Below are 17,863 nucleotides of genomic sequence, written 5' to 3' on the forward strand. Positions count from 1 at the left end.
ACTCCCCTCCAAATAGCCACAAATGGAACCCAGGAGTCCAGGCGCCCAGCACTCTCCTCTAACTACCAGGCTGTATCCCCTCCCGGTCCGTATCCCTGGGGTTCTGGCATGAGGCACTCTGCTTCTGGCCACCAGATCCAGGGCAAATGAGGACTTTGAACTCACCCCAGACCCGGGTAGCTGATCCCCCTCCCACCGAGCCGAGAGAGACCGGAGCCGACCGACCGCTCCAACCCCCTGCGCTCCGCCCCATGTGGCCCCCCCATCTCGCATGGTAAAGCTGGCCCTGGAGGCTCAGAGCCCTGTGTTTTTATTTGGGGGCAGCGGGAGTTGTTCTGTCTCTCTGCTCCTTAAGCAAGCCAGAGCCCATCCAGAGGTGAGAGATCCTCCCCCTTTCCATCCAGATGTGCAGGATCATGCCCCCCTTCCCCTCCAGATGTGCGGGATCATGCCCCCCCCCCCACACACACACTCCCCCCACATCTACCTTTCTACCATCCATGCCCAGCCAGCCCTCGGCTGCTGAATGCGTTGAGCCCAGGCGGGGGGGGCGAGGACACGAGGGATGAATAGCGTTCCTGTTCAAACACCGCGTTCTTTCCAGTTGGCTGGGGGCAGAGCCGTCGCCTTCAGCCGCTGAGACAGCACGTTGGGAAAATAAACCCTGGCTGGGTTATTATTATCAAAGGGTCCCACTCCGGCTGTTCCCCCCACTCCCCTGCCCCAAGCTGGCACCAGAGGGCACCAGTGACTCTGATCGCTCGCTCTACCATGGAAGGGATGATGCCCGGGTTGTGCGGCGCGATATGGGCAGAATCGGGGCCTCCCGCCCGCCCCTCGGATTGATACCGTGTGTCCAGCTGCTGGGAGACCTTTCCCCTTGCTGCAACGGCACCCTGGCCTCTGGCCGGCATTAGATCGGCCCCGTAGCCGCAGCATGCCAGAGAGAGGGCAGGTGCCAGGCTGGAGGGCTAGGCAGGGTCAGCCCAATGGGGCTGGGGACAGAGCGGCTCTGGGCCCAAAGCCGCCTCCCCAGCACCCCTCCCTTCCCCTGCGGTCAGATCTCAGTTAGAACTCGGTGGGTTCAGCTCCATTTGGATCTGGGTCAGAACTTGGCACATGTGGGTCTATCTGGATCAGGGTCAGAACTCGGTGGTTCTGATTCAGTCCATCACTGTCCCATCTAGTTCCAAATGTCCCACGTGGTGAGGCTTCCAGCTCCCGCCTGGTGATGATTCTGCTGTCTCATTAGATCCCCCCCCCACACCCAACGATACCAAAACACCCCTACAGGCCATCCTCAACGCTCCCTCCTGCCTAGCCCTCCTCGCTCGCACCCCTTGGATCAGCCTTGAGGATCTCTCTTCTCCTTGAGATGGTGGCACCACGCTTCGCCCCTGCTGCCGGAGTTTGAACCCTGGACCTCACTCTGTCCCTTGAGATAAAGGGAGTAACTGTCAGCCAGCAGCAGTAGTAGGCTGTTATCCTTGGTGTGGGCTCCCCTGGCCCTCAGGGCTGTGTTATTCACCCCCCGTGCTCCAAGGTGGTGACCGCTCAGCAGCTTGTGGCTAGGGGAGGTAGCTCAGAAGGAGAAGATTCAAGGTAGATTTAAAAAGAGACTTTAAATCTTTGTCTTACTGCGGAGCTGAGCGGCGGGTCGCGAATCCTGACATGCGTAGGAAAAGGGCGGTATCCCTTTAAACGGTTTGTGAACCCTCTAGCGGCACTTACTGTGCTCGGGACTGTAGAAGATGCCACGCGCCCGCTGCTCTGGCTGGGCTCCGGCAGCATCTAAAACAAAACCCAGCACCGTATTTAAGGGGCTACCATGCAAAGGGCTTTTGGGTAGGGGGACTTCACAGCCACTTGGTGTATTGTTGAGTGGGAGGGGAGGACGGCTACGGAGGAGGCTGTGACTGGAAACAAGCGTTTGCACCTGGCACGTTGCACGGTCGTTCGCCCCAGTCCGTACGTGTCGACCTCCCCCCTCCGCTATCCCACCCGCTCCCCCATCAGCGCCCGCGCTGAATTTACAACCAGGGCGGCCTGGACGCTCACGCAGCTCCACAGCCGGATTCAATCACCGAGGCTCTCGCGGGGAGGGAGGGAGCGAGGTGGGGTGGCGGGGGGGATCTCAGTGGGCCCCGCAGACGTTTGCTTCGAAGTATGCGGTGATTTGTCAGGCTGGGGCTCTCTGCCAGGAACTTCGGAGCGCCGAGCGGCAGGGCGGGGGCTGGGAGATCAGGTGCCGATGACCTTTGCTGGAGGGTGGGAGAAGGGTGCAAGAAACGAGCGGGGCTGTGGCCAGGACGGAGCCCAGGCCTTCGAGCTGGAGCCACCTCGAGGACCGATCCTGGGGGAAGGCAGCGAACGGGATGTGATTTAAAGAGCCGAGCACCAAGTAGCTTTACTGCTCTGTTTGCCCGGGGCTGGGAAGATCGCGGGCCATGGCGGACGGCAGGAGCTGCGCCGTGAGACTGAATCACGGTGGGGTGTGCAGCCAGGTGCCTGCGTCTGGGGTCACAGGCCTGGGCTGGAATTCAGAGGGGCCTACGTGATTAAGGAGCCTCCAGGCCATTTTCCAAAGTCACAGGCACGTCGGGCTAGCTTTCTGCGAGTCTACACTGCAGCTGGGGGGATGTGACTGAGCACATGAGGAGGGCCCCAGACCCAGAGCTGGGCTGCCGCAGCTTTGCCACTCTTCACACGTTGCAGCCACACACCCCAGCTGCCCGTGGAGACGCACCCCAAGCGTCACTGAAAGCCAGCGCGGGGCTCTGGCTTCAGACGCCTCCATGCAAAGGAACATGGCTTCAAATGTGCAACCGCCATGTAAACTATCCCCTTGGCTCCCCGGAGCCCCAATTTAAAGGGGCGAGGCACTGCTTATTTTCGAGGGGTTGAGTCTCAATGAGCTCCCTCGCCCAGAAACCGCTGGTCATTCTGCCCTGCGGGGCGGGGACTGGGAGGGAAGCAGCAGGGCTGAGGATCCGGCCAAGAATCAGAGAGGCCCAGGGAAAGAAAGGGCCCAGACTGATCGGCTGGGGACGGGCTCAGGGCGTTGGAAGCGGGAGAGCAGAAAGTCATCCCGAGTGATTAACGACCTGTGAAGAATGATAATGGTGGAAAAAGAGGGGCGGCCAGCCAGGCTCCGCTACGGTGCTCTCCCGCACGGCTTCCCTCTTCCTTTTTCGCTCCCTCTCCCCACGCTTTTGTTCGCCCCTGTTTTCTCCCACTCACTCTCTCCAGCCCCGGCTACCCTGTCTGATGCCCCGAGAACCCCGTAAACTGCCCCTTCCCCGTTCGCTGCGGAACGGGCCCGGAAGATGCTGGGGGAACCGGTTGCTGTGTCAGCCCCTGAGGCAGGCTGAGAGCAGAGTGCGTGGGGCGGAGGATTGCTCAGGCAAACCCAGAAACTCCCCGTTTCCAGCCCCTTCCTCCCGGGGCATACCCGGTACTGGTATAGCACCTTTATGTCCACAGGAGGCAGTGGTGCGCCGTTTTGCCTGGGCAGCCACAGGCCTAGCTAAGCGTTGCTGAACTGGTGCCGGGTGGTGCGCCTGGTGCTGTGCCCTTGGTTTAAACCGAGCCCAGCTCATGCTGGTGAATGCCGAGAACAGAGGACGAAAACTCTGCCCTTAGTTGCCTTAGTCGCCTCCTTCGCAGAGCTTTATCGAAGGCATTTGGAAAGTCCAAAGGGCGTCTCTGCCCTTTCTCCCTGCTCCGCTGCGGGGCGGTCGGGCTCAAAGGACGCGGGTCTCTGCCAAGCTGCCCGCGTCAGCGCGAGATGCAGCTCGTCTGATCAAGTAGCACTTTGCACCCCGCTTGGCCCCGGTGTAATTGATTTCCCAAGGGGTCTGGCCGGCAGGGAAACAGCCGCCAAGCACTCCAGCACATTGGCGAGGGGTGATTTTCCTTTCCAGGAGCTAGGTAGCTATTCACGTAAGGTCCTTGGTTCCTACCTCTGTAGAATCTGAGCACCTCCCAATCTGTAATGGCTTTACCCCCCGCCTTGTGGGGCAGTGCCATGCTGTTATCCCCCTTGCAGAGAGGGGACTCTAAGGCTAATTAATGGGAGCGAGGCAGCCTTGGAGGAACCGGGCCTACGTAACTTGCCCGTGGTGAGGCCGGACGCTGGTGGACGAGCTGTCAACATTCAGGAGACGCACGGGGCATCTTTTTGCCAGCAGCTCAGCCACGGCGTTCTTGAGTTGCTGGGGGAATTGCTTCCGGCCCTGGCTGTTCATCACGCCACGGGGCAAGCGATGCAAGAGCCATCCCAAGGAGAAACCAGGCACCAAACTTTATCAGCGAGGGCGATTAACACCGGCACAAACTACCCCGGGAAGCGGGGACTTCTCCAGCTCTTGACGGCTTCCGAGAGCTGCTTTAACTGAACACGCGTCTTGGGGCCCGTGGAGGGGCTGTCTCTGGTCTGTGCGATGCAGCCCGGAAGATCTAACGCTCCTTTCTGGGCTTATCATAGCTGAATCCTGGCCCTGGGGCAGATGGCACGGGCCAGGGGCTGCTCCCGTGCCCGTTTTCTGCCACAAGGGAGGGCGATTTAAATGCAGACACAACCGGTGGGAAGTCAGAGCTTGGGGCTTGATTGGCCGTTGGCCCTGGGGGAAATGAGGAGCGTGCACATGTGTTACACCCGGGTAAAGCAGGAGGGACGGGTGTAGGCAGAGCCCCCTCCTCCCCCCCCCCTCCTCTCCCCGTCTGTACGATTTCTGTTACCAGCCAATATTTGTATTTCTACCAGACGAGGGGGATGCCAGGGGAGGGATTCGCACAAAAAGCCCTTTGTTCCCTGCCCCGCTATCAGCCCCGCAGGCTTAGCCAGACGGGGGCTGCCGGGTGAGATGGGGCAGCGAACGACCAATCGCCAGGGAGGGAGCCATGTGGGTGGAGAGGAAGGGGGGGCCTTGGGCGATAAATCACCCCCCTCTTCCCCCCCCCAGCCCGCCGCTCTTAGTAAAATAAACTCTGGAAAATGTTAAAAAGTCTTGGCTGCTGCCAGGGGCCGGAGCGGGATGGGGCCAGCAGACGGGGTTAACCCTTCGTGGGCTGGCATGCCACCTGGGGGGGGCCTTGGGAATGATTAGACAAGGTGGACAGTCAGGTGCCCCCCCCCCAGCCCCATTTCATCACCAAGCCCAGGGAAGAGATGGGGGAGGGGGGGTCAGGCATTCAGCAGCGGGCCAGGCCCCCACATCCCAAGTGCTCAGAGCCAGGGTGGGCTACTGTGTGGCTAGTGACCTTGGAAATAAAATGGGGGGGGGAGCAGCCCAAGAGAGGGTGGTGTCTCCGCTAAGTCATTGCCAGGGGGCAGATGAGCCCCCCAACGAAGCCCCGCTCCATCGTTAGCGCTTCCCCGAGGCTTGCGGCCAGTCCTTTTCTGCCTCCCAAATCCCCCCCGGCCGTTTCAGCTGGCCCCGACGGTTTCTTTCCTGTCCCGTCCCAAAGAGCGAGCGCCCCCGTTCGCCCCACATGTGCCGGCCGCGCCCCATGCCGCCAGCTCCGCCGGCCGGCGCATGCTGTCAAAGAGAACGTGGCCTTCGGTGGGCAGCGCGGCCCCCCCAGAGCGACCCCCCCCCTTCACTCCCCCCGGCTCCCCAGCCCAGAGTCTCCTGCCTGGTCCGTTCCCCTGGGCTCGGTCCCCGCTAAGCTGCGGCTTTTCACTAGGGCATTGCCACCTGTCTGCCCATGCTGGGGTAGGGCGTGCGGCCCGCCAGCCGGGGGCACTGGTCTGAGGCTACCCCCTCCCCACCTCATATTGCTTCACCAGCATGGAAAGACGGACCATGGGGGGTGACCTGATCTGTCCCCTCCCCACCAGATGCTCCCCCAATTCCCCGCCGGCATATAATAACCCGCCTTACTACCTGTCAGCCTCCCCAAGTGCTGGGGGGGGGTCCCCCAGGCCTGCCAGGGCCCACCCCAGGTAGCAGCAGGACGGGTGGCCTGCCCCAGCCTTTAGGATCTCTCTTTGGGGGGATGATGTGGTGGAGCGGGCGCCAGGCTGGCCCCAGGACACCCAGGGTCTATCTCCAGGGGACGGCGGCGGCGAAAGGGGGCGATGATCCCGTCTGGGCGCTCCCCGGGGCAGGGATGGGCGCCCGCTGGGGCCGCAGGGAGCACGGGGGTGCCCTAATCTCTGTCAGGGCTGGAGGGGTCCTGGGGGGAGCCCGGTCAGAGCCGCCCTGAGCCCCGGCTCCGTTTCGTTGCAGTGCGGGGCTCCCAGCGCTGCGAGCTGAACTGCCGCCCGGTGGGGTACCGCTTCTACGTGCGGCACACAGAGAAGGTGCGGGACGGTACGCCGTGCGAGGCTGCTTCCCTCGACATCTGCGTGGCCGGAGAGTGCTTGGTAAGTGCAGGGAAATGGGGGGGTGCGGGGGGCTCTGTGTCCAGGCAGGGGTCGTCCCAGGACCCCCACAGGACCCGCTGCCCTAGGCCCTGACCATGGCGGGAGTTCAAGGAAGAGGGGCCAGGGCGGGCGAACCGGGCAGCCTCTGGTCTGGGCCGGGGCAGGGGGAAGGTCTCTGGGTCTGAGCAGCAGGCTGGGAGCCAGGACTCCTGGCTTCCCTTCCCAGCTCAGCCACCCACACCTTCAGTGACGTTGGGGGAGTGGCTCCCATGCTCCATGCCTCAGTTTCCCCCTGTGGAAGCTGTGGGGCAGCCCCTCCTTATCCCCCCAGGGAGGGGGATACAGCAACTGTGTGATCTGAGCTTCGCAGGAAGGATGCTGGGGGTGAGCCCAGAGCCCGGCCTCACTCTGCACCCCCGCACTAACCACTCAGCTCCCTCTGCCCTTCCCCCCCTGCCCTCCTCTGGTGCCTGCCCCATCTCCCAGCACCCCCCCCATCCCCTCTCCCCCAAGCTGGCCATGTACTCCTCCCTCATTCACCCGTTCCTGCCTGACCGGTGGGGAGGGGGAAATTTATACCCCAAGTGACACGGCAGGCCCAGCGCAAGGTCTCCGTCCCTGCCTGGCTCAGCCGGGATCCTCGGGGTGGAAAGCCTCGTACGCCCCAAAACTGGACCAGCCGTTAAGCTGCCCCCAGGAGCAGCAGCAGAGGCGGTCCCCAGCCTGCCCCCCGTGCTCTGGGGTCCCTCTGGGGCACAGGAAGGAAATGGGGGGGGGGCATGGCATAGGGCTTGCAGAAAAGGGGCCCGTGTTAGGGGAGGGGCCGTGGGGCTGCTTCAAAAGCAAGGAGGGTGAGCAGGGCCGGGGGCAGCCGAGGCGCGTGGGGGCTGGGCCGATGTGGTCACGCGTCTTTGGGCTTAGCGAGTCCAGCTGGGCCGGTGCGGCTGGTGCCTGCGTAGCTCAGGGAAGGGTGGGGACACCCCTGCGACTCACGGCAGGCTCTGGTTAGTTTCACCCCTTCCCCCCATGACAGGCTGCTCCGGGGCCTGGTCCGAGAGGTGACGGGCGGGGGGTCCCCGGGGTCAGGGGGTGAGCGTGTCGGGTCTCAGCCCAGCTCCGAGCAGAATGGGGGTTTGCTGCCCTCTCTGCGGGTGGCCCTACAGCCAGGGAGGGAAGGTCCCAGGGGCCAGTCAGAACAGCAGCCTCGGTCCCCTCCAGCGTGGCTGGGGCCATGGGGGGGGCATGTGCCAGGGTCTGTTCTGCCCCAGGGCTCCGGCCCAGCGGGGAGGAGTTAGATGGCTCCATCCCCTCCCAGCCCACACGCCGCTCTCTCCCTGGCCTTCGCCCCGCAGAGCCCCGGCTGCGACGGGGTCCTGGGCTCCAACCGGACGCTGGACAGCTGCGGGGTGTGCGGGGGCGACCACTCCACCTGCAAGCTGGTGGCGGGCAACTTCAGCGACTCCAACGTGCCCATCGGCTACCACAAAATCCTCGAGATCCCCCAGGGCGCCACCAGGATCAACGTGACCGAGATGACCTGGAGCCCCAACTACCTGGGTAAGGGTTGGGGCAGGCTGGAGCGGGGCGGGCGGGGAGGGGAGGATGGGCCCCCGCTTCTGCCCCTTGGGTCTGGGTTTGTTACGCCAAGGGACTCTGCGCTTGCATTGGGACTGGTGCAATCTCACATGCACATGCCTTGCACACACCCATGCACGTGGCTTTTGCACCCGCTCACAGCCGCCCACACGCAGGCACCTGCGCCCCCGCATGCCTGGACACATGGACACAGACACGTACAGAGGGCTCCCTCTGCTCGCCAGGCTGCAGTGTGACCCCTAGCAGCGTCTCCCCGCACGTGGCGTCTCTCCCCGGCCCCCTGGCAGGGCTGACAGGGCTGGAGCTGATCCCTGGCTCCGGATGCTTACGCCCCCCTCCCCCCGTACCCCTCACTCTGCAGCCTTGAGGAGCCGCTCCGGGAAGTCGCTCATCAACGGGAACTGGGCGGTGGATCCCCCTGGGAGCTATGAGGCGGGCGGCACCGTCTTCGTCTACACCCGGCCAGGCCACGGGGAGCCCCCCGGGGGGGGAGAGTCGCTGACGGCTGAGGGGCCCACCACTGAATCCCTTGATGTGTATGTGAGTACGGAGGGGGCCCGGCTCAGAGTGGGGGAGGCAGGAGCAGGGGGGCATCGTGTGCCCTAGAGGGGTATGTGTAGGGGGAGAGATTCTGGCCCCTGGGGTGGTGGGGAGGAGTCGAGTGGTGGAGGATCCTGGGCCCGGGGCCATGGGGAGGGGTTTGGGGGTGGGGGGGGGGAGATCTCTGGGCTGTGGGGGGTGGGATCACGGGCAAGGGGGCTGGCAGAGGAGCAGCCCGGGAGTGTCCGCGCGTGGCCGGCCGTTGCGGGGTTTGGGTGCCAGCAGGGCAGCCCGGGGGCCTCCCGCACGCCCTGCTCCAGTCAATCTCTGTCGTCTCCCCCAGATGATCTTCCAGCAGGACAACCCCGGCGTGGCCTACCACTTCTTCCTGGCGGTGGCCAGACCGGACAACCCCGGCCACGAGCCCCACGGCCGCCGGCAGGATTTCAGTAAGGCAGCTCCGAACACCCCCCGGCAGGGCCCTCCCCCCCCCCCATTGCTCCCAGGGGGGCCCTTCACCCCCCATCACCCATCGAGGGCACCCTTTTTCTCTCCTCTCCAGGTGCCCTGACCATGGTGTCGCCGAGTGACCAGCTGGTGCCGTCCACCTCCCACGAGCACCCCAGGGGGGCCCGGAACCGGGCGCCGGCCGGTCAGTCGGGTAGGAACCCTGGGACCCTGCAGCGTAACATCCGCGTCCCCCCGCCACCGCCCCCGCCTGCCCCGCACCCGCCCCAGCCGCACGACTTCTACTGGAAACGCGTGGGAAGCACCGACTGCTCCGCCTCCTGCGGGAAAGGTGAGGGACCCCCTGCGCCCCAGCCCTCTACAGCCCAACCCCCCCATTTAGCATCCCCCAGTGACCCGGCCCCTCCTCTGCCCCCTGATTCCTGGCCCCCCTCCGCCCCAGCCTCCCACGATCCAGCCCCTCCTCCACCCCAGCCCCCTGATTCCTGGCCCCCCACTTTCCCCCTGATCCCCATCCCTGCTGCAACCCATCACCCAATCCTCATCCCCCATTCTCCCCAATAGCCGTCCCCTCCTACGCCTCAACCCCCTCCCCCCGTCCTCCCCACTCCCCATCTCCCATCCCCCCCCCGCCAGATGAGCCAACCCTGCCCCACCTGCCTAGTGTGGGACCACCTCTCCCCCGCAGCAGCTCGCCCAGCACTGGAGATGCTGCTCCCCAGCCATGTCTACGACCCCCAGGTTATTGGGGTCCCCCCAGCCGTGCCTAGGACCCCAGGTTACCGGGTCCCCCCGGCCGTGTCTCCGCAGGGCTGTGGCAGCCTGTGTTCGGCTGCGCCGTGCGCCGCTCCCAGGAGGAGGTGGAGGAGGAGAAATGCGCTGATATCCCCAAGCCGCCCGCGCCGGACGAAGCCTGCAACACCCAGCCCTGCCCGGCCTAGTGAGTCTCTGTGACCCCCCGGCCTGGCCAGCACCCCCCTGCCCCCCGAGGGGGAGCCAAGGACACGAGGCCCAGGGTAGGGAGGGCAGGTCCAGGGTTGTACTGAGTGTGGGACACCTCCCCACCCCTGGGCTGTCGTAAGCGTGGGGCCCCCCCCAGGGCGGTGGTTACCACGGGTGCCCCCCACGGCCGCAGGGCTGGGCCTGGAGCCCGGAAGGCCCCGGTGCCCGGCACGGGCTGACCCTGACTCTCTCTGGCTGCAGCTGGGACATGGGCGAGTGGTCGGCCTGCAGCAAGTCCTGCGGGCCGGGCACCCAGCACCGCCAGGTCCTGTGCCGCCAGACCTTCGCCAACCGCAGCACCATGGTGCACCCGCAGCGCTGCAGCCAGCTGGACCAGCCCAGCCCCACCCAGCCCTGCCAGCTCCATGTCTGCAGCCACTGGGAGGTGCGCACCAACTGGAGCGCGGTAAGGACGGGCCGGGGCCAGGGGCTGGGCACGGGGTAGGGAGGGAGGGTCAGCTCTCATGCTTCAGGGCCTGACCTGAGCCCTGGATGGGGTCAGGAAGGGTGGGGGCCATGCAACAGGGCACGTTTGGGGGAGAAGGGGGATCCATCCCCCCCCAAGCGTCGGGGACAGGCTGATGCTGGGCTGGGGGAGTGGGTGTGATCTGGGCTGGGCGGGGGGAGCAGAGGTAGGGGTCAGGATGGGCCCAAGGATCTGATGTGGGGTTCCTAGGGGCGGTGCTGTGGAGGGAGTCCCTGGGGGGGGAGGTGCCATGGGGGGGTGGGGCTCTGGGGGGGAGGGGCACAGGAGGCCATCCAGGGAGGCGTTGTCGTGGTGACCCCCCTCTTCGTGGCATCACCATCTCTGCTCCACCCCTCCCCTCCCCAGTGCTCGGTTCTGTGCGGCCTGGGCCACCGGACCCGCCACGTCCGCTGCATCAGTAACCACGGCAACCTGCTGAGCGAGGGCGAGTGCAACGGCAGCCACCGGCCCCCGGCCAGCGAGGCCTGCGACATGGGGCCCTGCGTGCGCAGCTGGTTCCACAGCGACTGGAGCGACACGGTCCGTGCCCCCTCCCCACCCCACCTGCCGGTGCCCCTCAGTCCTGACCCGCAGCCCCCTGCTATCCCAGCCTTGCCCCCCCCAGTTCTGCCAGTGCCCCTCGATCCCGACCCGCAGCCCCCTGCTATCCCAGCCCCCCCCCCCAGCTCTGCCCCCCTGCTATCCCAGCCCTGTGCCAGCTCTGTGCCAGCCCCCCCCCGAGCGCCTGGAGCAGGGACTGCCCCATCATGCCAGCGATCTCGCAGTGATCAAGCCCTTCTGCGAGGAACGAGGCTGAGTCCCGGCAAACTCGTGTCTCGTGTGACCCGAGATCCTGGGAACCCAGGTCCCTGCAGGAACAAAGCTGGTGCCATGGTGACCCCCCGCAGCCAACCCAGCCCGGATAAGTTCAGAGGGTTCCCTGTAGGAGACGCTCCTTGCACCAGGGCTGACCCAGCTGCACCCCTGGGGACGGGAGTGGGGGGCAGGAGCAGGAGGGGGCTGGGTGCAGAACGCAGCACCCCGGGGCTCACGGCCTGGAGAAGCCCAGCCCGGGCTTACCTGCAGTGCTGGACATTGCTGCCCTCTAGTGTCCCAAGCAGGGAGCGCAGCTGGGTGGGTCCGGGCTATTGAAGGATGGATGGTCCCCCGCAGGGCACTGGGGGCCAGTGGGAGGTGGGGGGGGATCTGAGCCAGTCCAGGCTCGATAGCGCCAGGACCCAGGAGTCCTGAGCTCGGGGGGGGGGGTGCCCGTCTCTCAGCCCCCGGGCCAGGTTGTCTGACGGCGTCTCTCTCCCCAGTGCTCGGTGGAGTGCGGGACGGGGATCCAGCGCCGCTCCGTGGTCTGTCTGTCCAGCTACGCCAACGGGCAGGTGGAGGAGACCTGCGCGGGCACCAAGCCAGCCGACATGCGGGCCTGCAACAGCGGGCCCTGCCAGCGCACCGTCAAGTGGTACACGGGGCCCTGGAGTCAGGTGAGGAGGGGTCGGGGCGCCAGGCCGGGTTGGGGGGGCTTGGGAAAGGGCCCTGCTCTTGGAGCCAGGCCTGGGACGCTTCTCCCTGTGTGTGTGCGCACACGCGTGTGCACATGCAGAGAAATCCGTGCTGTCCCATTCATAACAATCAGTGCTCTGTGTGTGTGTGTGCGTGTGTGAGACACTCTAGTCTGGACTCTCACAAACACCTCCGGTGTGTAACTCACTCCTGGCTACGTCTGTGTGTGCTGCAGCCAGCTCCTACAACTTTGTGTGTGTTCCCTCTTTATAGTGTCAGTCCCCCCCTTCCAGCTGAGATTCTGGAGCCAGAGCATCTACGTGGAAGGATGCTCCCTGCTGCTTTTCCTCACCTGTTTGGCCTTTCTTTGTCTACCCGTCCTGCTTGAGAACTCTGCAATTAACGCACATTCAGCAGAGCCCCCGGTCCTTTGTTTGAGACTGGCCTGTGGGGGCCGTGTGTTAAGATCTCCATGCAGAGGAGTCTTAGCACTTCACATACGATGTTGCCACCCGTATTTTATCAGGCCAGCAAACGATGACTTTTCCGATGACACCTCACCAGGCATAACTTGGTACCCAGATTATTACAGGAATGTGTAGGGTGTGGACACAGGTACATTCTGTCCCAGGGGAAGGTGTGTGCGAGTGAGCGGGATCTGTGTTTGCACTGGCCAGCCCCAGTTCTGCCCTGCTGGGGGGCTGAGGTCTCCCGCAGACCCTGCGACAGGCCCGGAGCGCATTACCGCTGCCCAGGCCCAAGAAGGGACATGCTGCAACTCTGGGAAGCGCAGGCGCATCGGCCGCTTTGCCATTGAGCAATGAGACGGGGAGATCAGCCGCCACCACGACCAGCCGGCCTGGTCCTGCTAGAACATGCCGAGCAATCAGTAGCGCCACGTGGGCAGGTGCTGTACACACGGCACGCAGGAGCCCCGCTGTGGCCGCTCCCCGCTGGCTGAGCCCCCTTTGTTCTCCCCCAGTGCTCTGCGGACTGCGGCACCGGCACCCAGCGGCGGGATGTGATCTGTGTCAGCAAGCTGGGCTCGGAGTTCAACGTGACGGAGGCCTTGGAGTGCGCCCCCCTGGAGAAGCCGGCTTCCCTGCAGCCCTGCACCGGCACTGTCTGTGACGCTCGCTGGTTCTCCACCTCCTGGAGCGCGGTGAGGCCCTGCGTATCCCCAGACTGGCCAGGCCAGGCCCCTCCCTGCACAGACCTGGACTCCTTGGCTGAGTGAACCCCGATCCTCCCACCCCCAAGGCAGGCCCTGGCCAGCTCAGCCTAGGGAGACTCCTCTTCAGCTGGGAGCCCTATAGGGGCTATGACATGCAGCCAAACTGTTCTGATTCCGTCTACTGGAGGATAGTACAGTATGCACCCGGTGGCCATGCCAGTCTGATTGCATGTTTTTCCAGGCCCAGGAAGTTTGGCGTGGTATGATGAGTGGCTATTCGTTTGTCAAATACTTGAGAAGCAGTGTCTCCGCAGGGCAACTGGGGGAAAGCGGGGTCTCAGCTTCACTCACTGCCTAGCTGTCGGCCTCAGGAAGATAAACACAGCAGAGCATAAAAATCCCCAACCTAGTGTCCTGGCCAAGTTGGGTTGTCCCCTCCCCCTGCAACAGGACCCAACTTCACTTCCTGTCTTAAACCGCTGTTAAACAACTGCTGCACCCCAACCGGCACCCCAATCAGCAGAGTGCATGATCCCTGTGCAGTGTTGCTGAGTGGCTGTTGCCAGCTGCCCTGCTCTGCCCCAGAGGTAGCTGCATCTCAGTGCTGGGTGAATGAGCCCCTTGCAGCATTGCTGTGCATTGTTAGCAGCAGCCATGCTGTGCCCCAGAGGTGGCTGCATTTCAGCACTGAGTGAGCGATTCCTATGCTGCACTGCTGAGTGGCTGTTTCCAGCTGCCATGCTCCGCACCAGAGGGGACTGCATCTCTGTGCTGGGTGGGGAGGCTGATTCTCCTGTACACAATCTGCAGAGTGCTGCAGGGGTCCTTGGGGGGATGTCAGTCACGTTCCTAACCCCCCTCTCTGCCTCCCAGTGCTCCCAGTCTTGTGCGGGGGGAGTCCAGGTGCGAGAGGTGCAGTGCCTGACCCAGAACAAAACCTTCAGCAACCTCTGCCCGGCGGATCTCAAGCCTGTCAAGATACGTTCCTGCAACACCCAACCCTGCAACCACGAGCTCGGTAAGGGACGCCAGCCGCCCTGTGGCCTGCTCAGCCACCCCCTCTTCCCCTCCACCCCCCCACCTGGGTCCATCTGTGCTTCTCTGCAGCGCCCCAAGCGGGGGGCAGCCGACGGGAGCCGAGGGCCGTGGGGTGAAGGCCGCGCAGACGCCAGGACTGGGGCTCAGCCAGAAGTGACACCGACTGATGTGGAGGGGACAGACTCCCTGAGCAAGGGGTGCCCCTCCCAGCCATAGTGTCTGGGGCATTCCCTAGAGGTGGGGCCTAGGGGTGAGAGCAAAGGACTGGCAACCAGGACTCCTGGCTCCTATTCCCAGCGCAGGGAAGGAGTGCAGGCTAGTGGTGAGAGCCAGGACTCCTAGGTCCTGGCCTCAGCTCCATCACTTTTCCTCTCCGTGCCTCAGTTTCCCCGTCTATACAGCGAATGAGATTTCCTGCCCTGCCCCGCCTTGGTTAAAAACCCTTGGAGAGCGATGGCTGCTCCGTGGGTGCCAAGCACTAAGGATAGATTGGAAGCGCCCCCCCCCCCCCCCCGGGCACCGAGGGCTGGGGGTGTGTGGGGCCAAACGGGGCTGCCCCCTAGCGTTAACCCCGAGTGTGCTACGCCCCTGGCCCCTGACCTCTCCCTTCCCCTTTCCAGACGAGAACTGCAAGGACAAGTATCACAACTGCCCCGTGGTGGTGCAGGCCCGGCTCTGCGTCTATTCGTACTACAAGCTGGTGTGCTGCGCCTCCTGCACGCGGGCCCTGGAGCGGAGCCAGGACACGCAGAGCCGATAGCAGCGCCGGCCGGCCAGAGACGGGGGCTGGGCTCTCGCTTGCTCGTTCGTCGCGGGGACGGGCGCGGTTCTCAGGGAGGACGCAGCCGGGACCTGGGATGTGAAACCGACACATGGCCCACCCCCCCGCGGCTCATCACGGGGTCACGCGGCCCCCCCCCCGGCGCTGGCGATCCCACCGGAAGGAATTGGTGCTTCCCGCCGGGAGACGCGGTTCCCGGCGCTTCCGCCGAGCCTGGCCCTGGCGCCACCTGCGACCCGCAGAGCTGTGAAGCGCAGCAGTGCCTGGTGCACGCTGGCCTCCTCGTAACAGCACAAAGGGACCCGTGTGCTACGCACCCCGCCCCAGAGCCTCGTGTGTGAGCCACCGCTTTGGGCACCAAGGTGACACAGCTCGGAGGTTGGGGGCTGGCTCTCGGTCCTGCTCCTGGCAGGCAAAATCCATCGCTCCGATTAGCACCGGGCCAGGGACCTGAGCTTCGCTCTCACCCCTAGGGGGTGCTCCTGCACTCCCAGCCGAGCAGCTTACACCCCTGCTGGCATGATCCCCCCGTGTGCGTCAAAGTCACGTGAGAACCCTCCAGTTGTTTCCCTATCCACCTCCTCCCCTGCCCCTGCTTTGCCTGGGGAACTCACAGCACAAACCTCCTCCTCCGTAGAGCACATGCGCTGGGGGATAGCGCCTCTGAACTGCTTTCTCCATCCAGTCAGGGGATTTGGGGGCCTCCACCAGTCCCCTTGAGGCCAGCAGGATTCTTGCTATTGACTTCACGGGCTTTAGAACAGCCCCTTCATTTCCCATCACTTTTATCGTCCACGTGTAATCCCCACCTGCCTGCCTGAGCTATGAGCAGGATTCGAACCTGGGATCGTCAGGAGAAAAAGGACACCCCCATACCCATCGAGTCCTTTAGGCTCTGCCTGTAGCAGCCTCTTGTGGACCAGCCGGCAGAAGACGACACGGCCACGCTATGTTAATGCATGGCAAGGGCAGATTTTACGAGGCTGGGTGAAGAAGAGGGTAGCAGGGGGTAGAAAACCCCTGGCAAATAAAGGCATTATATTAAAGACATTTTATAGAAAATTTTTACTGCAATGCCATTCAGAGTGTCCAGATTATATAAATATATAACTATATTCTAAAGATTGTATCTGGGGTTTTTTGTGCAAATCTAATTTATTTTTCATTAAAGACGAGCTGATGTTTCCCTTTGGGCTTAAATTTTTCCCCCCTTTTAAGAAATACGTTGCTTTTTGCCAACCTGAAGACCAAAAAGAAAGCGTACTTGATATTATTTCATGGGTTGAGGGTTGGTTGGTGCAAAGAAATCTTGGGAGGGAGGGAGGGGGCCGGGAAAGACGTATTATTATTGTGTTACAATAGGAGCTAAGGTCCTCAACTGCGATTGGGGCCCGCTATGCCGGGCATTGCCCAGGTGGGTGCACGACAGACCCCTGAAAGGTTACAGTCTAAGGCACTGGTTCAGCAGAGCGCTTAAGCCAATGAGACTTAATCACGGGCTTGAAGTTAAGTGTGTGTTCAGGTGTGTTGCTGAATTAGGGCCGTAGATGCTCTGTGCTTTCCTCAGCCGGGACGGTGGAATGAGCCTGGTTAATTTCACCCTGTCTGGGACCAAGGTGGCTGCAGCACCAGTGCAGACAGCAATGGAAGATCACTGAACTTTACATCTGAAATGGCAACTCCACAGCATGAAGAAAAAGGAAGCAAAACTTAATATCGACATCAGCTTCCTGAGCAACGGCCAGAAACAAAACCTCCACAGATGACTCACCGTCCTGACCCCTACATACTCCTCCAAATACGCTGGCCAGCTGTGCAGAAGGAGTTCAGAAAAAGTGAGGACCCATCTCCGGCACCTCCTCGCATACTCCAGATGGGACCATCTCAAACAAGGAATCAGCATGTGCCCCCACACCCGGGAAGGAAAAAAATCAGGAAACTACCTGGAGATCACATAAGAAACCCAGAACAACTATCAACATCCCCTGATGACAGCCGACCAACACAAAACAGAAAGTGGAACCAACTACAACAGCTTCCCAACCCACAGAGTCCGTTCTCCCCTGCAGGAGAATCCATGGACCCACGTGGACACAACATGACGCCCCAACAGCATCGATTTATCCAGACTATCTGTACTCTAGAAGGGCTGGAACTTCTGCCCCACCGCAGAATCTGATGGTGTGCTAATGTGGTGAACTAAAAGAATTCTTTCGCAACAATAACAACACCACCACCCACAACTAGCACGTCCCCACGGACAGTCATAAGGAAAAAGAATCATCTGACTGGATACCCCACAGTAGACGAAGCCATGCAGTGATCATTACACTGATTGCTTCAGGGAAAGAATTGACAGTGAAATCCTTAATAAAACACCACATCCACCACAATCGCTCCACCGCTGAGAGGACAGCTATAGAGTCCCTGAAATCTAACCACCAGATAGCAGACAAAGGGAGGAGCCATCCTAGTACTCAACTAGGATGACTAAGTTAAAGAGGCCAACCAACAACTCTCCAACACCACCTACCATGAAGAAATCAAAGAAGACCCCACACCACAATTTACCCAGGAACTTAAGGATAGCATCAAATCCTTCCCCAAACAACTCCGAGAAAAACTCTACAAACTCATCTCCCTTCCCACCCCCCAGGGACCTTCTGCTTCCCAAGATACACAAGGGAACCTGGGCAGATCCATCATATCTGGTCATGGCATTTTTTACTGAAGAACTGTCAGGACTCAGAAGCTGTCCTCAAACCACTCACCAGACAAAGGGCTAGCTTCCTCCGTGACACAACCGACTTCCTCCACAAACTCCGTAACTTTCACAACATCCCTCAGAACACCATCCTTGCCACCATGGACGTCGCTTCCCTAGACACCAACATCTCACAGTCATGGCACGGCAAA

The 17,863-nt window shown here is 62.5% G+C and overlaps 1 protein-coding gene across 1 annotated transcript in view; it reads left to right on the top strand.

The window, feature by feature from the left end:
- ADAMTSL4 (ADAMTS like 4) overlaps nt 1–16,130 on the top strand; it is a 64,776-nt gene extending 48,646 nt beyond the window's left edge. Inside the window, exons 8-19 of the mRNA XM_067569507.1 lie at nt 6,234–6,370; nt 7,723–7,927; nt 8,328–8,506; nt 8,850–8,955; nt 9,069–9,305; nt 9,785–9,914; nt 10,178–10,382; nt 10,809–10,982; nt 11,762–11,935; nt 12,937–13,116; nt 14,002–14,146; nt 14,787–16,130. Coding sequence (XP_067425608.1) covers nt 6,234–6,370; nt 7,723–7,927; nt 8,328–8,506; nt 8,850–8,955; nt 9,069–9,305; nt 9,785–9,914; nt 10,178–10,382; nt 10,809–10,982; nt 11,762–11,935; nt 12,937–13,116; nt 14,002–14,146; nt 14,787–14,926 — 2,012 coding nt within the window. The 3' untranslated portion in view covers nt 14,927–16,130. The remainder of the gene's footprint in view (nt 1–6,233; nt 6,371–7,722; nt 7,928–8,327; nt 8,507–8,849; nt 8,956–9,068; nt 9,306–9,784; nt 9,915–10,177; nt 10,383–10,808; nt 10,983–11,761; nt 11,936–12,936; nt 13,117–14,001; nt 14,147–14,786) is intronic.
- The last annotated feature ends 1,733 nt before the right edge of the window (nt 16,131–17,863 follow it).

Source organism: Emydura macquarii, unplaced genomic scaffold (genome assembly GCF_026122565.2).
Source record: "Emydura macquarii macquarii isolate MOO-44397 ecotype Brisbane River unplaced genomic scaffold, CSIRO-AGI_Emac_v2 contig_2924, whole genome shotgun sequence".
Taxonomy (NCBI): Eukaryota; Metazoa; Chordata; order Testudines; family Chelidae; genus Emydura; species Emydura macquarii.